Below are 26,949 nucleotides of genomic sequence, written 5' to 3' on the forward strand. Positions count from 1 at the left end.
ATCTGGGGAAGGGTACCCAGAAATGGCTGCAGCATTGACATTCCCCAAGAACACAGTGGCCTCCATCATTCTTAAATGGAAGACGTTTGGAATCACCCAGACTCTTCCGGGTTCTTGGTCACCTCCCTGACCAAGGGAGAAAGGCCTTGGTCAGGGAGGTGACCAAGAACCCGATGGTCACTGACAGAGCTCTAGAGTTCCTCTGTGGAGATGGGAGAACCTTCCAGGACAACCATCTCTGCAGAACTCCACCAATCATGCCTTTATGGTAGAGTGGCCACACGGAAGCCACTCAGCAGTAAAAGGTATATGACAGCCGGCTTGGAGTTTACCAAAAGGCACCCAAAGATTCTCAGACCATGAGAAACAAGGTTCTCTGGTCTGATGAAACCAAGATTGAACCCTTTGGCCTGAATGCCATGCGTAACATCTGGTGGAAACCTGGCACCATCCCTACAGTTTAGCATGGTGGTGGGGGTGTTTTTCAGCGACAGGGACTAGTCAGGGTCGAGGGAAAGATGAACAGAACAAAGTACAGAGAGATCCTTGTTGAAAACCTGCTCAGGACCTCGGCACACAGCCAAGGTAACGCAGGAGTGGCTTCGGGACGAGTCTCTGAATGTCCTTGAGTGGCCCAGCCAGCTGCGCAGCAACACTCCCCATCCAACCTGGCAGAACTTGAGAGGATCTAATACAGGTGTGCCAAGCTTGTAGCGCCATAACCAATAAGACTCAAGGCTGTAATTACTGCCAAAGGTGCTTCAACAAAGTACTGGGTAAAGAGTCTGAAAGTTATGGAAATGTGATATTTCTGTTTTTTATTTTTCATACATTTTCAAAAAATGTATAAAAACCAGTTTTTGCTTTGTGATTATTGTGTGTAGATGAGAATTAAAAAAAAATATTTAATCCGTTTTACAATAAGGCTGTAAGGTAACAAAATATGGAAAAACTCAAGGGGTCTAAATAGTTCCCAAATGCACTATATATAGTGATCCAACCAAAGGCAGTAATACTGAAAGGCCTGTAGGTGGGATACGTAGTCAGTTGTAGAACTGAATGCATTCAACTGAAATGTGTTTTAACCCAACCCCTCTGAATCGGAGAGGTGTGGAGAGTTGCCTTAATCGACATCCACGGCTCCCGGGGAACAACTGCAAACGCGCAAAGTCGCGAAGAAGGCGTGACAGCGCCTCTTCCCCTCAGGAGGTTGAAAAGGTTTGGCATGGGCCCGCAAATCCTCAGAAAGTTCTACAGCTGCACAATTGAGAGCATCTTGACTGGCTGCATCACTGCTTGGTACGGCAATAGCACCGCCCTTGATCGCATGGCGCTACAGAGGGTGGTACCGACAGCCCAGTACATTACTGGAACCGAGCTCTCTTCCATCCATGTCCTCTATATCATGCGTTGTGAAAGGAAGGCCAGGAAAATTGTTAGACTCCAACCACCCAAACCATAGACTGTTCTCTCTGCTTCCGCGAGGCAAGCGGTACCGGTGCATCAAGTCTGACACCAACAGGCTCCTGAACTTCTTCTATCCCTGAGCAGCTTTTATATAAGACTGCTAAATAGCTTACAATATAGCTAAACAGTTACACTTACACACACAGACACTCCAACACACATACAAACACTCACTCCATCATTTGCTCACACACATATAATATGCACCACAGGAGGTTGGTGGCACCTAAATTGGGGAGGACAGGCTCGTGGTAATGTCTGGAGTGGAATAAGTGGAATGGTATCAAATACATCATAACATTCCATTCGCTCCATTCCAGCCGTCCTCCCCTCAGCAGCCTCCACTGATATGCACATACACTTATACTGACTCTGCACACACGCACACTCACTCCTATACAATCATCATATATGCTGCTGCTGCTCTGTTTATCATATATCCTAATGCCTAGTCACCTTCCCCCTATACAAGTCTACCTCTATTGGTCCAGAATCCCTGCACACTGTAAATATGGTACTGGAACTGACCCTGTATATAGTATTCTAAGTTTTTGTTCTACCTTGTTACTTTTAGCATTACATTGTTATTGATTACTGCATTGTTGGGGTTAGCTTGCAAGAAAGGCATTTCTCTGTACTTGTGCATGTGACATTAAAACTTGAAACTATTACATGCTGACAAATCTCAACAACATTATAACAAATGCCAGACTTCTCTCAATGGTGTACGCATAATGTACCATTTCAGATTGCTTCTCAATAGAAATAGTAAGAAATAACCAGGAAATTGCCTCAATTGTTCTTCTTATCGATTTATATTAGTTCCACATTTTGAATTCACCTAGAGTGACAAAATTTCCATGGCTTGATGGAAATGGAGTTTGACCATGTTGAGTCGGGAATGACATCTGAAATAAATAATTGACCAAAAATTTCTGCCAATCACAGTCAATGTAACCTCACTTTTTTTTTTGCCTCAGTGTTTTGAAACTGACGGCCTCCTCTGTGAGGTGCAGAAAGCCAGATACACCAATACCAAAATAAAACCTTTTCTTCCGTGACATGTCATGCTCATGTCCTCAAGAGCATAATCATCATTCCATGTTTTTCGGTTATTCAGTCTGGATACTGACTGTACGTACTGGCGATTTGTCAGGGCAGCTGAAAAGGTGAATTTTAAAATTCAACCTAAATATATAATTTTTGCTACATCTTGAAAACTTGTTTTGAGAAGAGGCTATCTGTTTTTAAGGCCATGATGAGAGTTATGAACACTAGGTTTAAGAGAAGCCATGGCTGCTAGAGAAGCAACATTCTGGATGTCTAACAGTGAAATACAGTTAGGAACAGGGCTGGAATTGTACAAATTTGAGATTTAGTTTTCTCCAAGAACATTTGCAATAGTGTGCAAAAAAGTCTTAAACTGATTGTTTTTTTTGTTCACCTTGCTTGACATCTTTTTATTGCAGATTGAATGTGATATAAGTTCACTTGCGTTGTCAGTGCACTGTCACCCAATATTCCCTTTCACCTTGCGAGACTGTAACATAGCATTTGCTACCAGGGGCGGAACTTTCACTGGGGACGGGGGGGGGGGGGGGACGGGGGGGACATGTCCCTTTCACATTCTGAAATTAAATTATTGCCCCACCCCCACCCAGTTTTATCATTGTAATGTATTGTAAAGCTACAATCAGCCAGTAGAAACAATAACAAAGCGGTCGCCCCACCCCTGAATCGGCAAAAAGCTGAGGGATGGGGCTGGAGAAATGTAACCTCTCTCAAATTCATAGACGGAGCTATGGATGCAAGGACTGATTATCCACGATATCAACATTTTGAGTATTAACCATGTTTTGAGGCTATAGAGTGTTTATTTACATTGTTTTGGTTTACAACCATTGATGGAAAAACAAGCTTATATTTGGGGTTCTGAAGGGGTATTACAGTTGAACTAAGCTCATGAGCCGTTTGTAAGTTACATTCTTCAAGAACCAATGGGTACACATCATTCATTTATAAGTCCAAAAATTGCTGTAGCAACTGCTGATTGCCACTTTAAGTGTAATTCATGGTGCAAAAATGCAGAGAAGTGTTAAACCAGAGTCCCATTGTGACATAGCTACATGGCTCTGAGACTAGCGCCCACAGGAGGGATGCACAACCCGAACACGCACCTCACCAAAATTCCCAACCAACCTGACCTCTTCAGTTCAATGTGTTGACAGTTGGACAAATTGCTTGAGCCATGCTGAGAATTCGAAAAGTATGAATGCCAACGGTGCAATATTCTAGAACACTGCTCACACAGGTTTTAGACTCTGATAGATGAATAAGAAAGAGAAGGTCCATGTTTCAGTGTATCCTATGTGGCAGAGTTTGGGCGTATTTGACGTGTAGTTAAGCCCAGATGTGACAAAATGTACTGGGCAAGACATTTACCTTTTCTATACTGAACAAAAAAATATCAACGCAACATGCAGCAATTTCAAAGATTTTTACTGAGTTCCAGTTCATATAAGGAAACCAGTCACTTAAATTACATTCAGTAGGTCCTAATCTATGGATTTCACATTACTGGGAATACAGATATGCATCTGTTGGTCACAGATACCTTTTTTGTAAAGTAGGGAAGTAGATCGGAAAACCAGTCAGTATCTGGTGTGACCACTTAATGCAGCGCGACACATCTCCTTCGCATAGAGTTGATCAGGCTGTTGATTGTGGCCTGTGGAATGTTGTCCTCTTTAATGGCTGTTAGTTGTAACTGGATATTGGCGGAAACTGGAACACACTATCGTACACGTCTATCCAGAGCATCCCAAACATGCTCAATGGGTGACATGTCTGGTGCAGGCCATGGAAGAACTGGGACATTTTCAGCTTCCAGGAATTGTGTACAGATTCTTGTGACATGGGGCCATGCATTATCATGGTGAAACATGAGCTGATGGCAGCGGATGAACGTCACGACAATGGGCCTCAGTATCTCGTCACGGTATCTCTGTGCATTCAAATTGCCATCAATAAAATGCAATTGTGTTCAAGCTCTATAGCTTATGACTGACTGCCCATACCATAACTCCACTGCCACCATGGGACACTCTGTTCACAAAGTTGTCATTAGCAAACTGCTCACCTACACGACACCCTAGATGTGGTCTCTAGATGGCAGCAGTGCCTTAGACTGTTGCGCCACTCTGGAGCCCGGCTGTATATGGAATGATCATGCTGTTTAATCAGCTTCTTAATATGCCACACTTGTCAGGTGGTTCGATTATCTTGGTAAAGGAGAAATGCTCACTAAGAGGGACGTAAACACATTTGTGAACAAAATGTGAGAGAAATAAGCTTTTTGTGCATATGGAACATTTCTGGGATCTTTCATTTCTGCTCATGAAACATGGGACCAACACTTCACATGTTGCATTTATATTTTTGTTCAGTATAAAACACGTTTCAAACATCCTTCCTCCCAATGAAGTTTCTATGTGAGAATTCTCAGAACAATCTGATACCTAAATTACTATTAGGGCCACAAAACAATGATGCAAGAGTATGCATAAATACCAGGTCCTGTACCGGGAAGAAATGTAATCTAATTTCAACACTGATTGTGATGCACGTCCATGTATCCACTTTCTATGCGTATGGAAAAATGTTGACATTGTAGAAACATAATAATCCAGCACATGACTTTGTTAATATAATGAAAAGTATTGCAATCAACATTTGAGCTTTTACAATAACAAATGATTCTGTAGGGACACATATTTTTCTACGGCCTGCAAGCTTTTGTCTGTTTTGAAGAGCATGTTTTTCCATTACCTGCCATGCTTCGGAGGCATCTCCAGACATCTCTCAGGTTTCTTTGGAAGAGGGATGACATTCTCAGTGTGATCATGGTCTGGCCTCTGGAGCAGGATACCAAACTTGAATTTGATTTGTTTGGCCCTACAAGAAGAATGAGCATGTGACAATCTGGCATACCATCAACTCACAGACTAATTTCATTTCTGATGTTTGAATCAGGATAACATCAGCTTCTTAACATTTACAATAAAGACAATTGAATGAGGTACATTTGAAACATGTGAAAGCACACATGTACTGTACATTTCCATTCAAACATTAGGAGTCAGGAGAACAAGTGTTAAAGCTTTAAACAACTGTTAAACAACAAGTGCTAAACAAGTAAGTGTTAAACTGGTGGCATGATTTTAAAGACACTGAGCAATTGCAAAGCAGAGAGGCAAAAACCTGTATAGGATTAATAAATCATCAGCCCTAAAAGTCAACTGTCATATCAAAAAGAGCAAACGTATTTAAATAGCCTAGATGTGAAAATTCATTCAGTATACGTATTATTTGGACAGAATGCTCATAGTGCCCAATTCCAATTTAGTAAATTACGTCTTTCTTACGCATGCCATTCCTACGCGCTTTTCAGTAGTTGGTATTTTGTCTTTGCAACGGTCTTCTTCCTCCTCTGACGAAGAGTAGCAGGAAGGATCAGAGGACCAATGCGCAGCGTGGTAAGTGTTCATGATACTTTTAATAGAACACAGAAAAATACAAAATGACAACGTGAAATAACAAAAACCGAAACAGTTCCATGTGGAACACACAGACACAGAAAATAATCACCCACCACTCAAAAGTGAAACCAGGCTACCTAAGTATGGTTCTCAATCAGGGACAACGATTAACAGCTGCCTCTGATTGAGAACCATACCAGGCCAAACACAGAAATCCCAAATGAAAGAAAAAGGAACATAGACTGCCCACCCCAACTCACGCCCTGACCATCCTAAAACAAAGACAAAAACAAAGGAACTAAGGTTAGAACGTGACAGTACCCCCCCCCCCCCAAGGTGCGGACTCCGGTCGCAAAACCTGACACTACAGGGGAGGGTCTGGGTGGGCGTCTGTCCGCGGTGGCAGCTCTGGCGCGGGATGGCAGCTCTGGCGCCCCACTCCACCATAGTTTTTGTCCGCCTCTTAACCTGCCTCCGTGGCCTCTTTAGAGCGGCGACCCTCGCCGCCGACCTCGGACTGGGGACCCTAGCCCCGGGTCCCAAATGGACGGGAGATTCCGGCAGCACCGGACGGACAGGATTTTCCGGCAGCACCGGACAGGCGGGAGACTCCGGCAGCGCCGGAGTGATGGCCGATTCTGGCAGCTCCTGGCTGATGGACGGCTCTGGCAGCTACTGACTGACGAGCAGCTCTGGCAGCTCCTGACTGACAGATGGCTCTGGCAGCTCCTGGCTGACGGACGGCTCTGGCAGCTCCTGACTGACGGACGGCTCTGGCAGCTCCTGACTGACGGGCGGCTCTGGCAGCTCCTGACAGACGGGCGGCTCTGGCAGCTCCTGACTGACGGGTGGCTCTGGCAGCTCAGGACAGACGGGAGACTCTGGCAGCTCAGGACAGACGGGAGCACCTGTAGGGAGGAGATGGAGAGACAGCCTGGTGCGGGGGGCTGCCACCGGAGGGCTGGTGCGTGTAGGAGGCACCGGATAGACCGGACCGTGGAGGCGCACTGGAGGTCTCGAGCACCGAGCCTGCCCAACCCTACCTGGCTGGATGCTACCCGTAGCCAGGCTAGTGCGGCGAGGTGGAATAGCCCGCACTGGGCTGTGCTGGCAAACCGGGGACACCATGCTGGTGCCATGTACCCCGGCCCGAGGAGACGCACTGGAGACCAGATGCGCTGAGCTGGCTTCATGGCACCTGGCTCGATGCCCACTCTAGCCCAGCCGATACGAGGCGCTGCTATGTACTGCACCGGGCTATGCCTGCGCACCGGGGACACCATGCGCCTCACGGCATAACACGGTGTCTGCCCAGTTCCCCTCTCTCCACGGTAAGCACGGGGAGTTGGCTCAGGTCTCCTACCTGACTTAGCCACACTCCCTGTGTGCCCCCCCAAGAAACGTTTGGGGCTACCTCTCGGGCTTCCTACCGCGCTGCCGTGCTGCCTCCTCATACCTCCGCCTCTCGGCTTTCGCTGCCTCCAGCTCTGCCTTGGTGCGGCGATACTCTCCCGGCTGTATCCAGGGTCCCTTGCCATCCAGGATCTCCTCCCATGTCCAGGAGTCTGGAGATCGCTGCTGCTGCCCGTTACCACACTGCTTGGTCCTTTGGTGGTGGGTGATTCTGTAATGCCCGGGGTGTAGTGGAGGAAGAAGTCAGGTGCAGGAAACAGAGAGTTCAGAGTTGCGATACTTTTTTATTCACCACACCGGTGAACACGACGCCACTCAAACAAATACCCCAAAACACAGGGGAACTAAACAGTCCAGAACAACACACATACACGCAAAAACGTGACTTACAGGCGTGCACAAAAGTACACAGAAAACACAAATTATAGAAAAAGGAACATAGACTGCCCACCCCAACTCACGCCCTGACCATACTAAAACAAAGACAAAAACAAAGGAACTAAGGTCAGAGGTTATCTTATGAAGGGTGCGTAAAGGGCTTTGCAGACGTGGTTCCCTTGCAAACTGCTAAATAAATATAATTCAAATGCGGAAAACCCTCCCACTTGCTGGCCAACATATTTTCTTGTGGCCTTTTCATTCAATAGGGTTTATCAGCACATTTGTCTCAAGCCATCCCTTTAAATACAATGTACATTTAGTTAGAATTTTGTCGACAGACTGTAATACATAGAGAGAACGGGTTCATAAAACAGGGATCAATGAAAGAAGTCCATCTAAATATATGCATATTCCTCTCCTCTGTGCCGGAAACCACTCGTCCACTGCAGGAGCCTCGGTCTGGCTCGGAGTCCACCCTGTGTCAGCCCAGTGGAGGAGTGTCAAAGTGAGTTCTGGGCGTATTCCGCCCAAGGAAGGAACCAGGCCCACTCCCCACGCTGGTTCTAGCAGTGACTCCTTAGGAACCTCCCCAGCTCCTGGCTGGTCTTCTCCACTTGTCAATTGAACTGAGGCTGGTACATGGATGTGAGGCTGACCGTGACCCCCAGGTTCCTTAAACGTGAACTGGGGACCATGGTTGGAAACGATGTCGTCGGGAAGCCCATAGTACCGGACGACCAGCTGGAATAGTCCCTCAGTGACCTGGAAAGCGGTAGGTAGACCAGAGAGTGGGGTAAAACGGCAGGATTTAGAGTATATGACAACAACAACCATAATGGTAAAACCATCAGACAGGTGGAGATTAGTGACAAAGTCTATGGACAGATGTGACCAAGGCCGCTGAGGTAGTGGAAGGGGAAGTGGTTTACCTGCTGGAGCGTGCTGGGTAGATTTGGATTGGGTATATATGGACCATGAGTTGACATAGTGGGTGATGTCCTGCGCCAAGGTGGTTCCCCAGTACTTATTGGAGAAGGATTGGATGGTGTGGGTGATACTAGGGTGTCCAGCGGCGAGGGATGTGTGTGACCAGGTCAACAGCCGATCTCTTACCCCCATGGGGACGTAGATGCGTTCTGGAGGGCAGGTAGCAGGAGCGGGTTCCCTCTCCACATCTACGTCCCAAAACACGGGGCCAACGATATGGGAAGACCAATTAATGGGCAGGAGGGCACTTACTAGACTCTCAACCGGCATGGAACCACAGGGTACGGGAAAGCAAGTCCTCCGGCATCCTGATCCGCAGGCGGTGATTTTCATCCTCGACCGGGAGATGGTGGGACTATGACGTTGGAGCCACGGGAGGCAGAGGATTGCTTTGTGTACGGGTGCGGTGGTGATGAGGTAGGGAAGGCTTTCCTGGTGCATGGGTCCCATGGTGAGGGTGAGGGGTGCTGTGATGTGCCGGAGAATAGTGTTATATCAATTGTAAAAAAATAATAAAGTACATGCTTTTCCACTTAGAACTGGCAGGTTCGTTAGACCTTATTCATGGTGTCCTTGTGGTACAGCTGGTGGAATTTATTATGGAATGAAGTCAAGTTCAGAATATGACACATCTGTAGACTCTCCACCCAAAATTAATAGCAGGTGAATAGCATTCTATTCTCATGCTTAAGTTCAAAGTCAGAATACGCATTGAGCGAAAAGTGCATTTACGCGCTCAGGTCAGATTGGGGGGCCATATAGAACTGCATTCACCTCTCAAAGCATGCTTGTTGTAAGGCCTTTTACACATTCTCTGAGGTTTCCTTTGTTAGTTTCTCCTCTGCATAATTCTTTGAAAAGCTCTGTTCTAAAGATACAGTTTATTGGCCAAGGGTTTAAAGAAGAGGAATTGGGTCCAGCTGAGAGTTAGAGGAGACATCTGGGCTGCTCATGTTGACATCACATTAGTTATATCCCAAAGAACATGGACTCGTCTAGTGGGTCACTCACCCTCTGGGATCTGGTCACACAAATGTGCCACAAAATACTTTTAAAAAATGTATTCTTTTTTTATTTATTTTAGCAACTTTTGTCCACAAACAAGCAATCTGAAATGAATCCTTTCCTGCTTTAAATTATTTTTTTAAAAGTTGTGTGTATTCAATAGAATGTGTATTCAATAGAAAATAATGACGAATGCTGTTTTCTGAGTTTGAGTTCTCTATTTGTAATGTGATGTCAACTAATTGCAGTCCTCTGGTGTTATAATTTAACAATGCATTAAAAAAAACACATTTCAGCTTTATTATGAGTATTGAAAGTGCTCCATACGAGTATTTAAATGATATTATGAATATTTATAATATTTTGAACGAGTATTTCAAGGAACATCCAACACCTTTCCGGTACTTTATTACCTTCCGGAACCTATACTCATTCCAGGAAGTCTTTGTAAGCATTGGGGGGGGGGGGGGGGGGGGGGGAAGCAATCACCTTGCAAACTGTAAATGCCGTGCTGGGAGTAATATGTACCTAATTAATGCCAGAGCTGAGGCAGCTACCATTACATTTACAGTGACGAGGCAAACATTAAACGTTGATTATTATCCATTATGATACGGACAGTTAATTGCAAAACATTCATTTGTCTTACACTAAGATGAACCACAATGGATTAAGTCAATCGCAATCACGGGGATCTAATGTTACCGGTTGAGTGGCAAATGCCATGTAATTCGAGAACGTTCTCCAAATGACAACTCCGCTACTCGTCGGCTTGGTTCCCCTAGTAACCTTGTTACCATGACTATGGCCCTGTGTTTTGAACATGGCTCTCTCAACGCGATACGTATTTATTTATTTTTGAAGTGAAGGGCAAAACCATCAAGCATCACTTCTAAGCCAGCAATGTACTGTATTAAACATGTCCAGTATGTGACTCATTCGTGATGATCAAGCTCTAACTCTAATGGCCCTGCTACTCTTTGTTCATATTCTTGTTGTTGTACCTGCTTCAGATTTACTGGCAACTCCTTGAAGTCCACCATATTTTTTTTGGACACAAGACAAGGAGAAAGGACTAACATGTTCTCAAAAGGGGTTTGAGGAGAAGTAAGCTGTTCTGTCTCATCTGCGAAGTCCAATGATCCATCTTCTTGGAAAATAGATAAGGGCCCTCTTAGGCTAGTAATAAAATCAACATTTATTTGTCACATGCTTCGTAAAACAACAGGTGTAGACTAACAGTGAAATGTTTTCATGTGGGTCCTTTTGCAACAATCGTAAGTCCACATATATCTGTTGCTCTTCACAGCTACGCATACGCGTTCATCCATCTTTTCCACTTGACTTGTTACAAACCAACAGTTTATTCTGACATTCCATTTCTTTTGAGATGCTCAAGGACAAGATTTTAAAGTATTATGTCTCTATTATGTCAATTTAGAGAATTGACAAAATACTTAAGATTCACAAGGCTGTTGGGCTCACAGAGGCAGTTGATTGTTATGCTTGACAGGAATCAGAAAGGACCTGTCTGTTTTTTCTTCCAGCCAGTGACTCAGTTACCTGGCCTGCCGCCTGAACCTTGGGAACCGCCCACACTGTAAAGCTACAGACAGACAGTCACAGGAAGAAAATCCCAACCATTGTTTCCTTTCGGTTATAACAACATTGGACCTTCGTGATCCAGTCGCACTGCTTGTCTACAGACAAAGACAGACAGACCGACAGACAGGAAGAGAATCCAATCAGCCAAGGTTTCCACTGAAGAGAAAGCCAGGAAAGCTCTTTTGCCAAGCAACAGCCTTGTTTACAGTTTGTTTGCCCTCTGTGGGTGGATTTCAAACCATTTCTTGGAATAAAATCTCAGTACATGTTCTAACAGGGGTGGATGTTTCTTCCTTAAACAGATCAAAAAAACATCTCAACCATTGCACCAATAGGTCTGCTGTGTCACAGTGAATTTGTCCAAATTTGGATTTTAAAAAATGTGTAGAGCCTTATTTTGAAATCTCAGAAAGCACAGTCTGCTAATCTCTCTGGTTTGGTCATTTCTCACAGGTCTCCAAATGGATGTTTTCTCCCACAACACCCACACAGTATCATAAGAAGAACATCTCAGTAAGATGGAACAATCTTTTTTAATGATACATCATGTTTTTTTGTGATTCAGTAGTGATCATCTAGGATATGCTGTATAGGGAAAGGATGTTTATGTGACCAGGAAAAACTTATTTCACCCAAGCTAGGGGAATCTCGCTATACCTGCAACTGGGTCCCGGAGTTTTCCTTGGTCTGTTCACATGAAGCTCCAAGAAACCTTTCAGTTAACTCTTTCAAATACGACCATGGACCATTTACAATATGAGGTTACATGAGCTTCACAGTGCGCGTTTATTCACATCTTAGTGCTGAGAATGGTGTGAATGTGGAAGAATAAAGCTTGAACGTCACATAAAGAAATGATTCTAAACTAATTGCGGAGTTGCAGTGAACTAGCATTGACCTCAGGGTAATCTCTATTGAGACAAAAGTGCATTTATCTACATCCATCTCACCACAATGGGGAACAGTTGGAGTACTCAAAGGAATTCCTATTGTGTGACTGTTACCCTGGAAATACTTCTATAACTTTACCAACTTCTCTCCAGAGTGGTTAGGAGTTTGACACTGTAAGGGGGAAGTACTTCCAGTAACTGAAATCAGGAAATATTCCCTTGGGGATGGCATAGTGAGTGAGTAAAACCATTTCCAAGCAAGTCTGCTTCGACGCAATAGACTGACAATTAGAGTAGTGTTTCAAATGGTAGGTCCGAGACCTACACGTTTTTCGCAGCTACTTTCTTCTGGCCGAGGCCTGACTAAGGACTTAGTCTAGACATGAAGGTAATTTTCAATGGCTCTACACTCTTAGAAAAAAAGGCGCTATCTAAAACCTTAAAGGGTTCTTTGGCTGTCCCCATAGGAGAACCCTTTCCGCAGAGGCTTCTACCTAGAACCAAAAAGGGTTCTCCTATGGGGACAGCTAAAGAACTCTTTTGGAACCCTTTTTTTTTAACAGCGCAGGCCTAGGTGGAACTGAGGAGAAATACATTTATGAAACTTTCTAGTAGGGGATTTAAAGCCCCTTGATTAAGGCGCATTGGCTGTAATCGATCAACCAAGTTGAATGGTAAACACAAGATTTGATCACCATACTAGAGCTAAATAGAGTCAAATATAGTCAAGCAAGGGATGTATTCTTAATCCAGTGGACCTTGTCTGTAGAAGATACAAAGTTTATAATCAACAATGACATAGAATCATTCTATCATTCATTTGTTTTTTTTCCATGCTCATTACAATACAGTGAACTGTAACACAGTACATATGTAAATAAAGCATCTCTTCCAACTATTGCCACAGTTGCAATCAAATATTTTTGATTGAGCCTTTGCTTTACTGCTCTGTCTATTGCCCTCTGGTCAGACTACATACTCCTAGGAGAGAGGATGGACCCTGGTTAAAAGTGGTGCACTGCGTTGGGAATATGTGCCATCAATCTTTGACCTTATAGTTGCTGAGTTAGTGGGTTTGACTGGAGTTGTTGGTTGGCTACCGTCCTTCTCCATGTGATGAGTGGCTTTGATGAACAACCCTTTTTTTCCCTCACCCACTTTTCTGTGGGAGTCTGTATTACATACTTCATTGATGTGTGGAAGGAAAGGGGGAAGAGAGAGAGAGGTTATGTAAAGTGAGTCACCGCGGCTCTGAGGGGTTCACTCGTGGGCCGTGGCGCCACAGCAAACAAACCTGAAGAGGTGCGCAACGGGTGATCACTAGTCTTCATGGAGACCACGGCCAGCCCATACTCTCTGAAGCCACTTTCTGGCATACTCTCTGACGCCGCTTTCTGGGAAAACCCCTCCGGGAGGCTGAGCTTGCTGGGGAATTTGCTCCTCCAGATGTTCCTGCAATCTACCCCCCTCACATACACAAGAACCCTGAGACCAACGGCGTAACTTTGAACCTGACAGCCCCAATATACAACACAATGGCCCCCCTGGGAGATTTATAACTGTGAAATGGTTGTTTATGGTGAATTTTGAAGGGGAAATACATTTCCTGATTGTTTGTTCAAAATATCCCAACCACAACTGAAATACCAAAAATGAAATGAACGCAAGAGAAGTGACACAATTAAACCTGGTTAATATTGCCTGCTAACCTGGATTTCTTTTAGCTAAATATGCAGGTTTAAAAATATATACTTCTGCGTATTGATTTTAAGAAAGGCATTGATGTCTATGGTTAGGTACACATTGGGTACACATTGGAGCAACGATACGCAACATTGCACTCCTCGTGGAGTGCAATGTAATCAGGTGGTTAGAGCGTTGGACTGTAAGGTTGCAAGATTGAATCCCCCGAGCTGACAAGGTAAAAATCTGTCTTTCTGCCCCTGAACGAGGCAGTTAACCCACTGTTCCTAGGCCATCATTGAAAATAAGAATGCGTTCTAAACTGACTTGCCTAGTTAAATAAAGATTAAATAAAGAACAGCCAAATCAGTGTCCAAAAATACCGATTTCGATTGTTATGAAAACTTGAAATCGGCCTTAATTAATCGGCCATTCCGATTAATCCATCGACCTCTAGTGTGGTGGGGTGTGGCTTGAATCAATGAGTGACGTATTTGACGGGCAGCGGTGCATTTTCAAACCACAAACGAGCCCCTCTGTAATGGGTCCTATGTGTTGCTGGTGTAGAGAGTCAGGCGCAGGACAGCAGATATGAGTAATCAACGTACTTTTACAAAGTAACAAATACACGCACACCATGACAGACCGAAAATACAATAAACAATCACTCACAAAAAAACATGGGGGAACAGAGGGTTAAATAATGAAACAGTAATTGTGGGATTGAAATCAGGTGTGTTGTCACGTTCGTCATTGGAAACATACTCGGACCAACATGCAGCGTGATCTGACCACACGTGTGTTTGGTCAGTCCGTCAGATCAGAGGCAGTAGGGATGACCAGGGATGTTTTATTGATACTGTATAGAAAGTATACAGACCTCTTCTCCTTTTCCACAATTTAATCCGTTTTAGAATAAGGCCATAACTTAACAAAATGTGGAAAAGGTCTAAATACTTTCCGAATGCACCGTAAGTACGTGAATTGGACCATTTCCCTCTCCTGCTAAACATTCCAAATGTATCGAGAACTTTTGTATGTCAAGGAAAAGATATGAGTAAAAAGCACATTCCTTTCATTAGTAATGTAGTGAAGTAACAGTAAAAGTAGTTTCAAATATGAATAGTAAAGTGAAGTAGAGATGCCCCCCCCCCAAAAAAACTACTTAAGTAGTACTTTAAAGTATTTTTACTTAAGTGCTTTACACCACTGGGAGTTATTGCTCCATTCTCCTTACCAGGGTTTGCCAAAGTCGGTCCTTCGGCACTCCTGGGTGCACGTTTTGGTTTTTGCCCGAGCATTACACAGCTGATTAGAATAATAAAAGCTTGATGAGGACTTGGTTATTTGAATCAACTGTGTAGGGCAACAACAAAAAAACATGCACCTAGTGGAAACCCTGCTTACAAGCCTCGCTCAACCTTTTTCCCCCTTTACAAACCATGGCCTCTGAGGACGAGACCAAAGCAAATGCATCATTGACACGGGGGGATCCAATCATACAATGTTGAATTGAATAGTACTGTATAGTGTAAAGCCACAGAAAGCTGAATGCATCAAATTCATCATGGTATATTATTGAGGGATTCAAATTGGCCTCTGTAATAGGAGGGTCATGATCCCCTGTCCTCCCTGCAATTTGTGTGCCTGCCTGATACTAGGAGGCAAAGGCTTCATCCCAATTAGATGGGAGATTATGGTGCATGGCCAGTGATGATTATCTTTAATTTGTTCTTGGAGCCAAATGATTTCAACCTCCTTCCCATTTGTCTTCTCGGTCTATATACAGTATGTGCAAGTCAGAGAGGAGAGACAGAAATTATGGATATGTTTTGCATGTTTCATATATCATATTGAATGTAAAAGACATCAAACCTTTGATCTGATCATGTCTGTCCTTTTTGATCTGGTAATGAAAATGAACAAAACCTCATGTCATTATGTTTCATATAGTTACATTTTATTTCCAAAAATAATTCTGTCACATAAGGAATTCTGTGAAGAAAAAAAACATTAAAATATATGCATAAATATTACAATCTAAGTCGAACAGTTGCACAGTAGAAACAAATAAATAAATGCTAATAAATACAGAAATAAATAGACAAATTAAAGCATTGGATAATACAAAACTATAACAGCTTCTCCATCAGTGATTGTGCAAAGCAGTCCTTTTCCATCTCATTCTTCTTTCTACTCAAAAATCCGTGAACAGGAACCTCTTGGTGTGTCCTTGACTTCAAGACACAGGTTCACCTTTTGCAAACCTCAATACCTCAATCTTCACATTGAGCGAGGCTCTTTCCCAGGCCACAGGACAAGAATTCCAGTCTTGATTCTGACTGACTTCCAGTCCAACATTCATCTCCAGTTGCCCCTCCATACTTCTGACCAATCAGTACTGAGGAGGAACCTAGTGAGGCTACCTGGTTTCCAGTGTGTGCTTTTCAGCTTGTTTCCTATAGACGTCTCCTTTGTGTCCCATTCGCCACTTGCAGTGGGCCATAACCAACCATAACCAGCATCAACCAGCATTAACCAGCCTTAAATGGTCTTAACCGGCTTTGACCTGCCGACTGATCTCCAGGTAGGTGATGGACTTGAGGAAGCGAGGGTAGCAGTCTTTCTCCATCAGGGCGTAGATCTTCTCCTGGGCCAGGCTGAAACAGGACTGGCTGGGGCGCTCCAGGTTCTTCTTGGTGATGGCTTTGGTCTCATGGTCTAGGTTGACCTGGGTAAAGAGGGCAATTTTGATTAATATGTGTTTAACAATAAACTAAGTGTTACTGAGTATTGTTCATGTACAATTAGTAAATGATGTGTGTGTGTGGGCGCATATATTTCTGCAGTGTACATCGAATCCATGAATTCCCCTTCAAACATATTCTGTATGTAGTTAGAACAATTGAATCATTGTATTTGTATTGTATAGTGATATTTACCTCTCTTGGTGCGTCACTGCAGACATACTCCTCATAGATTTTCTTAGCCTTAGCGGATAGCTTTGAGGAGGGCTTGGTTATCCTGTAGTCTTCACAGGCCAGGTAGAAAGCTATGTTCTCCTCACTAAACTCTGACACCAGGAAAGCTCTGAACAAGCACAGTCCATCTGGAAAAGAAAAGATGAGACTCAATTTCAACTGGTGTCCATTTTTAATATTTGGAAAAAGCTGCATTTCCGATAATGTTTAAGTATGAATAGTATATTTTATTGTGATATTATGAGTGCATCATGATACTGCTCTTTAGGCTATTTATTTTGGCTATATGGGGTACCAGCCACATGGCTTTTCCTATCCACTTTTTCAATGCACATCTCTACAAGATATACTTCTGAGCTTGTACAGTATGCCCAATTAAGTATGCTAAAGATGCAGGATCTTAATTTGACCAGTTTCCCACAGCAGGAAAATAATCCTGCAGCAACAGGAAAAGTGAATTATTGTGTGGGTTATAATTAATGGACATTTTTGAAGGGGTTGACACACTTTTAGCTTTTTAAAATAATTTCCTGCAACAACAGGGTGATCAAATTAAGATCCTACATTCGTATATCATTTAAGTAAGAGAAGTGATCAGTATGATAACCCATATCAATAATCAGACTTACGTTGGTTGGACAGCAGGTTCTCAAACGACTGCCTCCATTTTAAGGGCTCGTCCATATTTAACCTGTTGATAAAAAGCGTCAGGTTAGTTCACCCAGTCCTAAGAATATGTGGTAGCATTTATTTAGCATAGTATCCTAAAGTTTTTTTTCTTCCCATTTCAGGTGCAAAATTTCAATCGTGACTACATTTATCACTGTTCAATTTAGATCAAGTTTAAAAATCTATATAGCAAGTTGAGTATTCTGAGCTAAAATATCTTACCATATTTTGTCAGTCTTGTGTGAGTGACTGATGCTCAGATCTGGCTTCTGTAGAAAGCTTCTAAAGAGAGCTTTGAGTTCCTTTGCCCTGTGAAAACAGAGACACCATTTACATTAGATTGATGCAATCATTCACATCTTACTTACAACTGTCCATCCAATTTCCCCATGAAGTAGCTATATAATAATTCCCATCGATGTAAATCCAAAATGTAACCCAAATCCAGGCACATATAATGAGATGGAAGAGATAGTAGAGATATAGGACAAGACATACCTCTCCAGACATGTGATAGGCAGTGATTCCAGTTCTCGGCACATGGCGGGAGATGATGAGATGTGATCCTTTGTGCTACTGTGCTGTATTTCTGTAGTGTTACGGAGCTTCTAGTCTACGATGGCTCTAACACTGCAGTGAAACTAGTTCTCAGTGTGGTCTACTGGCTGTGTGTGAAGAGTGTGTTTTTATAAGGCAGCCCCCTCTGTGACATCACGTCTCTCAGCCAATGACATGAGGGCCGTGGGTGGAGAAAAATACTCCCTCGTTTCATTTTTTTTCTTTGGGGGGGGGGGGGGGATTGACCATCACGTGTGTGATTAGAAAGAAGGAAGCAAATATAAGCAAGCATATTATATTAAGCAAGCATAATATAAAGTTAATTGCAAATCCACACAATCATTTATTTAAATGTGTTATATGGATTGAGTTTATTTCCAGCCCTAAAGCAAAAAACATCTGTTTGGAGTTGTAATTGTAATGCCACTGCAATAAATAATTGTTATGATACTGAAATTACTATAATACTTTGGGCCAGTTTCCGAGACGCATATTAAGTGTAGTCCTCATCTAAAAAGCATGCTCAATAGTGAATCTCCATTGGAAGTGCTTTTTAGTCCAGGACTAGGTTAAATAAAGCATAAAGCTTATTCTGAGAAGTCAAACACCCATGTCTATAATTAGTCTTCCATTTTGGGCTAGACGAGAAATCCATTGTCTATTCAGAAAGGGGTTTCTATTTTTAAACATGAGACAGAGCCAACACCAAAGACAATCTGATGAATCTCAGTGAGTGTGAAACAGGAAAGGAAGGGAAAGGGGAAAGGAAGTAGGTGAAACAGGAAAAGGGGGTAGAGGATTCCTTGGAAGGACTGTAGGTCCTACACTGGCCAACTCTAATACAATGTGACTCGTTCCCAGAAACTCTGCTACATTATACACAATGTCACACATAGTTTGCTTGTTTACAGGTCAGAACTACAGATGTAGTGACTCAGCTTCCTTGTTACAGTAATAGGCAATTGGCCGACGCTTACACTCAGGAAACGGTGGTCGGCTCTATGCTGCTAATTCATGGGTTATTCACCAGTGCGTCAGGCCGTTTTTATGAACGTTTTCTTGAGGACTGGCCAACTTTTCAAACTTGTTTATTCATTCTAAATGGAGGCTAATGAGGATTTTGTCTAAATGACACTGCAGTGTCTTGGAAATACGATAACATTGATTAAGTAGGCAAATAATTAATTAGGAAACCAATTTGTCTCTGTATGAACTGTGGGACTACTGGGAACAATCAGAAGGTGACGACGTCACAATGATGACAAAAGCTTTGCCTACTAAGAATTAGCCTCCTTTAGAAATGTCCTTGTTTTTTTCCAAGTCACTATAAAGCACTTTAGATGACAGCTTCATCAGCGCCAATTAGGAACGCTTTGAATAACTTTCAGTCATAGAACTTTCACCAATGTAGTGATGCGATGTGAAACCCAGGAATAGGTTAGGGACCAAAATACTTTTCTCATATTGTCATCAATCTAAGACAGTGACTGGAGTAGACATTGCTGAATTTATTTATATTTAACTGGGCAAGTCAGTTAAGAGCAAATTCTTATTTTCAATGACAGCCTAGGAACAGTGGGTTTAGGAGCAGAATGACAGATTTGTACCTCGTCAGCTCAGGGATTTGAACTTGCAACCTTTCTGTTACTAGTCCAACACTCTAACCACTAGGCTACCTTGCCAGCCCAACTGAGATTACCAACTGAGGTAACCCACTGGGCACATACTGGTGGAATCAACGTTGTTTCCACGTCATTTCAATGAAATTACCAACTGTCATGCCCTGATCTGTTTCACCTGTCCTTGTGCTTGTCTCCACCCCCCTCCAGGTGTCGCCCATCTTTCCAATTATCCCCTGTGTATTTATACCTGTGTTCTCTGTCTGTTTGTTGCCAGTTCGCCTTGTTCGTTCAAGCTTACCAGTGTTTTTCCTGTCAGCGCCTTTCGTTTCTCAGCCTCTCTTTGCTAGTTCTCCCAGTTTTGACCTTTGCCTGTGCTGACACTGTACCCACCCACCTGACCTCTCTTCCTGAGCCTGACTGCCGTCATGTACATTTGCCTTACCCTGTATTTTCGACCCCGGCCTGCCTTGACCTCTCTTTGCCTGCCCGTGTTGCCACAATAAACAGTGTTACTTCAACAGTCTGCATCTTTGATTCCTGATACCAACGTTGAATTGATGACTGTGCCCAGTGGGAAACTTCAAAACTTGACATTACTTAGTACCAAAGGATTCTCTGGTATGGGGCTCTGCTTATCTGGGTAGTCATGGTAGATTCTTGGTATTCCAAAAAAGGAAATGTGATAGCATCTACCATAAATGTCTAAAAGCTTAACTAAATCCACAGGTTGTCAGCTTTTTTTAAATAGAAAGTGCACCATGAATTAAAGACCTTGTTGTTGCTGACATTTATGGGAGATTCTACCACCTTTCCTTTATTGGAATATCAGGATAAAAAACAATGAATGCCTTAGTTCAAGCTTGGACTCCAAACATTTCTAACGTTTTTATTTGTGGTATTATTAAGATTTATTTGTCCATTTGTACACACGGTCCAACAGAAATCTGGTTTACGCTTTATCCCAACCCTTCTGAAAGACACACATACACGTTGAAGAGGTTGGAGCAGCTGGATGCCATACTACAGTGCCCGTGGAGCAGTTGATGCTCAAGGGAAAAACAGCAGCCTAGTAAGATTTAATACCAGTAACCCTCAGCTCACTTCCTGCCAGATTCCTTGTCATGTCTAAGTTCACTAGGCCAGAATAGTCGATGGCCTATTTTCCTGCTCTAGTGTTGATGTTTTTAAGGACATTCTGTACATCTTCTGGCTCTATGCCAATGGAAGCTTCAACATAGAGTAAACATGTTTTTCACGGCCTTAACAATCATGCTGTTGAATTACATAAGCCCTGACAGAATGAGCCAGATCTATTTCAATACAAACTCTATTATTCTGACTTCTCTGATGTTTTTGGCATTTCAGAGCGTCAACGGCGACACATTTTTGTTAATGTTTGTAATTTGATCAACATAACAGGCAGCCGCCGAAGCGTATGAAAACGGACAATACACTATTATGACACAATACTTTAATTATCCCAGTATTCTAGATCAAGGACAAACAAATTGATGAACATCCTCACACCATGTCATGACTGTTTGTTTGTTAGGTGATGTAGTGGTAAAAAAAAATTGCGCTCCCCATACTTTGAAAGCATTTTTTTTGCAAAAGTTATGTCATGCAAGTGTTATTAAGTCCTCATGTGGAAGGGTTCAAGTAAAATATCACCAGATTTAGGAGGGTAGTGTGTCAGAGCAGATATGTTGGGTCCAAATGATTTGTGTTCCCCTTAGTATTTGAGGGTCAGACTCTTACTCACTACAACTGTATTCAGTAAAGACATATTCATGTGGCAAAAAGGCTTACATTCATCTTAAACTCTTATCCGAAAGAGGGACTGAAATCCTTCCTCAAGATTATGGACTAGAGTGAGCTGTAGCAGCTAATTTACACTGCAGTGTTTGAGTGACAGAAAACAGTAGGCTACAGGAGTGCATAAAAAACATGTGTGGTTAGTTAGGGAAGTGTGAAGTCCTTGATATTGTGTTGTAGCCCAACAACTAGCGACCTGGTCAAGAGGTTCAGACCTCTTCGTGTTAATGGTTAAGGTGTTGGCTTGACAGTCGCTGGACCCAGGTTTGAATCCCGGTCGGGGCTACCATCAAAATTCAGTCCACGGTGTCCATGGTGTCAGAAGTGTGATGGTGGTTGTCGGGCCATCAGAGAGGCATATCAACATCAGGATCTTGGTACAGAGAGATGTGGGGACACGCTCTACCAGAGGAAGGGTGTAATGTAGTGTAAAGACACGATTAAATCAAGAATCGTCTGATGGGTGACAATATTAGTCTGTCACTTTTGAATGATATATTATCACTTGTGAATGATGCCCAGCTTAAGGCAAGAAACAATGCCTTTTTTTGCGACTTTTTCGAATCACAGTCACACACCTCATGTAGCCTAGCCCATTGGCCTATATGTTTTCATAAGGTTTGTATCACAACTAAAGTGGCCAAATAACTTCTTAAAATTAAGCACATTAATCTGCTTTACAATGGGTGTAGAGCCTGACTGTGAGCGAAGTGAACCTTTAAAATAAAATCATGACATGCAGAATGGCATTTGCAGTCACTTTTGATAACGGTGTTTTCTCGCTAATGGAACATTTGCGCTTGCGCCGTGTGCACATTGATGCACTTATAATGTGAAAAAATTGGCTAATAGTTTATTAAGATATTAAGCTAAATGTTCTGATCTGTTGCGTCAGCCTCATTGCGTAAAAACGTTTTTTTAAATGCTAGTGGTTGTATTATTTTGGGCTCTATCACATCTCACAACTGTCCCAAACTATGTTTGGAATATTTATTTCCCGCACAGAATAATAATAGGTACATTTTTGTACTATGGGGGATAGTAGATTGACATAGGCTAGCGCTTTTGCTGTTCTTGTTGGCTGACAAAGTAAATGTGGGCAGTTCTTCCAATATCTTCAATATGCACCTCGGAATTGGATAAGGACGCACGCAGTTGCATCCCTGATGTGTCTGTCTTCACTTGTAGCCTGTGAGAAAGACCCGATCAAGTGATGGAGAGCCATGTGAGTGAGAGGTGCTTCAAAGAACACAGCACTCAGAAAGAAGGGAATTATAATTATTATATAACACTGTCATGACCCCTACATACCTGTTGGGACGTATTGTGTTATTTTATGGCTGGTTATGACACCTACATAAGAGTGTCAAAACCCACATTTATTCAAATTAGTTTTTTCCTTTCCAAGAAGTTTCCTTTTATTTAAAAGTTTGTTTCTTAAATAATTTGTTGTTGTTGTTGTAATCAATCCTTTACAGTCATGTTTCTTTCCATCATATCTTTAAAAACTTGTAGAACATATATTGTATGACACTGTCATGAAGCATTATGACCATCCTGTGTCACTTTACTTGAACTAAGAAAATACACTTCATGACACTGTCAAGAAGCATTATGACTATCATAATCATATAAGCCAGATAGGCCTATCAGGTACATGCCCTTGTGTAGGTTAAAAAGAGGGTGTCTTGTCCTGCTCCTGAAATCTGATCCTACATTCTTCCCAGGCATCAGCAACAGATCAGCATTGGGGTAGGTGCATGTCAGACATCAATGTGTGCCCAATTATAATGATAATCTAATATGGTCAGTAACAAAAAAATACAACATAACATGAACATACCGTTGACACATAGGCTATGGTGTAATGGAATGTTTTGCTTTGTGTGGTAGGTTTTGTAGGTTGAGACTCTTATGTACAGTGGGTGTCATAACCAGCCATAAAATAACTACCATTGTAGGTTTTGTGGGTTTGTACACTCTTATGTAGGTGTCATAACCAGTCATACAATAACGCAATATGTCACAACAGGTCTAATGATGTTTCATGACAGTGACCATATTATAACAGGTTATGACACGTTATGTCAGCTGTTATGACATATTATGACATGGTTATGACCGTGTCATAACAGGTGTTGTGACGCTGGGTGTCAAGTAAAAGTGTTACCCAAAAGAGTAGTGTCAATTTAAAAAATGTTGAATTACGTGATAGGCCTAGAAGAGGAAAATGTGATCATGCTCCTACCCTGTTGTTGGGGTCCTTCCATTTATTGCTTTCCAATAAATCATAAGAACACAATCTCATGGGTGTGTATGCGTGTGCAAGTGTGACTTACAGACTAGGGCTGACCACATTTAGTCGACTGGTCAAATGTTTGGTGATAATGTTGCAGGTTTGCTAGCACGAGCTTCGTGCCAGACCAAGTTAATGCAATAGCTGCTAGAATATCTCAAGTTCCTTGCAGACAGGCCATGCGTCGCCAATGTGATTTAAAGGATAATTATTTTTATCAGGATATTTTCCACCTGCGGTTTGCAATGTTTTTGTTTGTTGGCTTTATGTCGGCTATTTTTACACATTGGCAATGGCAATAGAAGTTACTTTTAGATTTGTATCATTTTCATTTAGATATCATTTTGATTAACCACATGACATTGATTTTGAGATATGAAGACTTTATGAATTAAATTGTTCCACAAAATCAAACTATTCCACAAAAATGTGCACGTGAAAATCTTAACTGTCATGCAAGATCAGTAGAAATGGTACGATAACTTGAAAATAAATTGAAAAGGTTGCTGACGACCTATGGCAATTACAGGAGCATAACCTCAGGGAGCGGAAGGAGTTGGGAACAGGTTTATTTCTTCCGGTTAGTTTATATTGATCTCTGGCGCCCTCTTTAGTAATTTGTGTGGTTTAACAAGCTCAGTAGCCTACATACAGTACAGTTGATTCTATTCAAACATAGGGTGTGTCTATACGTTACAGTTGAAATCAGAAGTTTACATGCACTTAGGTTGGAGTCATTAAAACTAGTTTTTCAACCACAAATGTCTTGTTACTTGTTAACAAACTAAGTCGGTTAGGACATCTACTTTGTGCATGACACAAGTCAACAATTGCTTACAGACAGATTATTTAAATTATAATTCACTGTTGACTGTGCCTTTAAACAGCTTGGACAATTCCAGAAAATTATGTAATGGCTTTAGAAGCTTCTGATAGGCTAATTTACATATTTTACGTCAATTGGAGGTGTACCTGTGGATGTATTTCAAGGCCTACCTTCAAAATCAGTGCCTCTTCGCTTGACATCATGGGTAAATCAGAAGAAATCAGCCAAGACCAGCCAAGATTGTAGACCTCCACAAGTCTGGTTCATCCTTGGGAGAAATTTCCAAACGCCTGAAGGTACCATTTTCATCTGTACAAACAATAGTACACAAGTATAAACATCATGGGACCACGCACCTATCAAACCGCTCAGGAAGGAGATGCGTTCTGTCTCCTAGAGATGAATGTACTTTGGTGCGAAAAGTGCAAATCAATCCCAGAACAACAGCAAAAGACCTTGTGAAGATGCTGGAGGAAACAGGTACAAAACTATCTAATTCCACAGTAAAACGAGTCCTATATCGACATAACCTGAAAGGCCGCTCAGCAAGGAAGAAGCCACTGCTCCAAAACCGCCATAAAAAAGTCAGACTACGGTTTGCAACTGCAACATGGGGACAAAGATCATGCTTTTTGGAGAAATGGCCTCTGGTCTGATGAAACAACAATAGAACTGTTTGGCCATAATGACCATAGCCATGTTTGGAGTAAAAATGGGGAGGCTTGCAAGCCAAACAATACCATCCCAACCGTGAAGCACGGGGGAGGCAGCATCATGTTGTGGGGATGCTTTGCTGCAGGAGGGACTGGTGCACTTCACAAAATAGATGGCATCATGAGGAAAGAAAATTATGTGGATATATTGAAGCAACATCTCAAGACAACAGTCAGGAAGTTCAAGCTTGGTCGCAAATGGTCTTCCAAATGGACAATCACTCCAAGCATACTTCCAAAGTTGTGGCAAAATGGCTTAAGGACAACAATATCAAGGTATTGGAGTGGCCATCACAAAGCCCTGACCTCAATCCTATAGAAAATTTGTGGGCAGAACTGAAAAAGCGTGTGTGAGCAAGGAGGCCTACAAACCTGACTACAGCAGCTCTGTCAGCAGGAATGGGCCACAATTCCCCCAACTTATGGAAGGCTTGTGGAAGGCTACCCAAAACATTTGACACAAGTTAAACAATTTAAAGGCAATGCTACCAAATACTCATTGAGTGTATGTAAACTTCTGACCCACTGGGAATGTGATGAAAGAAATAAAAAGCTGAAATAAATCATTCTCTACTATTATTCTGACATTTCACATTCTTAAAAAAAAGTGGTGATCCTAACTGACCTAAGACAGGGAATTTTTACTTCGGTTAAATGTCAGGAATTGTGGAAAAACTGAGTTTAAATGTATTTGCCTGAGGTGTATGTAAACTTCAGACTTCAACTGTATATGGAAAAATACACATTTTAAGATGTCAACCAATTGATTGGTTGAAAGAACAGACGACTTCGTCAACCTAATAATTTTTTTCGTCGTGACAGCACAGGTGCGTCGGTATATTGTCTATAAAAGTAGATCCTCGTGATCGTATTTTCCTTCCGTTTTATACCACATAGGCCTAATAAAATACTTCTGTCTGAGCATGTGGTGACTTAAAGAAGAGTAAAGTTAAGGCCTCAACATCTTGATCAATTTATCTGAACTAACATCTGAATTTCTGTCGGTGTCCATTTTGAAAGTGCTGAACGAATAGGCCTACTTCGTCACAGCTTGTATGCTTGCACTTGTTCATACTTAGAGCTAAGTGTTAGTGATATACCTAACAAACATAATGAATTTACTGAACATAAATGTAATAATATTTGTGTATGGTTCAAAACTCATTTTGACGTTCCTTGTTATTGAAGGACAGTGCGGTTCTTATCGACATACACAAATCCACAAGGAGTTAGTGGAAACCACATTTGTTGAAGCAGGTCGGCCATTTCAGCTATGGTTTTAAAAAGTTTGTAAATGAGGCTGAATTAATGATTTCGCTGCCAGACGATGGGACCGTCCACACTCCAACAACAAAGAATTTTAGTTTGGATTACAACAATACTCCCAAACAATGACTGGGGATATTTTATTTTAGGATGTCTGGTGAGAAAAGCAAGTTGACATGTTTGAGTACTTTGAAATGTTTGTAAGATTTCAGCTTTCTCATTGGTGACAATGTT

General features: G+C 42.3%; 2 protein-coding genes across 2 annotated transcripts in view; both read right to left on the reverse strand.

The window, feature by feature from the left end:
• LOC110530034 (carboxyl-terminal PDZ ligand of neuronal nitric oxide synthase protein-like) overlaps positions 1-5,404 on the reverse strand; it is a 43,854-nt gene extending 38,450 nt beyond the window's left edge. The window contains exon 1 of the mRNA XM_090181877.1: positions 5,296-5,404. Coding sequence (XP_090038003.1) covers positions 5,296-5,325 — 30 coding nt within the window. The 5' untranslated portion in view covers positions 5,326-5,404. The remainder of the gene's footprint in view (positions 1-5,295) is intronic.
• Positions 5,405-15,907: 10,503 nt separating this feature from the next.
• Positions 15,908-18,289, reverse strand: LOC110530035 (regulator of G protein signaling 5). The gene is made up of 5 exons (XM_021612802.3): positions 18,118-18,289; positions 17,842-17,928; positions 17,580-17,641; positions 16,912-17,078; positions 15,908-16,700 (listed from the first exon to the last, which is right to left on the reverse strand). The coding sequence occupies exons 1-5, from the start codon at positions 18,159-18,161 to the stop codon at positions 16,524-16,526; spliced, it is 537 nt and encodes a 178-aa protein (XP_021468477.3). The 5' UTR covers positions 18,162-18,289; the 3' UTR covers positions 15,908-16,523.
• Positions 18,290-26,949: the final 8,660 nt, after the last annotated feature.

Source organism: Oncorhynchus mykiss, chromosome 8 (genome assembly GCF_057628025.1).
Source record: "Oncorhynchus mykiss isolate SJ-2025 chromosome 8, ASM5762802v1, whole genome shotgun sequence".
NCBI classification, from domain to species: Eukaryota; Metazoa; Chordata; class Actinopteri; order Salmoniformes; family Salmonidae; genus Oncorhynchus; species Oncorhynchus mykiss.

What these genes read in the sequence shown, in the direction of transcription:
- LOC110530035 (XM_021612802.3), bottom strand. Translation starts at nt 18,161, where the DNA reads ATGTGCCGAGAACTGGAATCACTGCCTATCACATGTCTGGAGAG. An exon ending in CACAAGACTGACAAAATATG is followed by an intron (nt 17,642 to 17,841) that starts GTAAGATATTTT and finishes TTTTATCAACAG; the next exon opens with GTTAAATATGGACGAGCCCT. An exon ending in GAACCTGCTGTCCAACCAAC is followed by an intron (nt 17,079 to 17,579) that starts GTAAGTCTGATT and finishes TTTCTTTTCCAG; the next exon opens with ATGGACTGTGCTTGTTCAGA.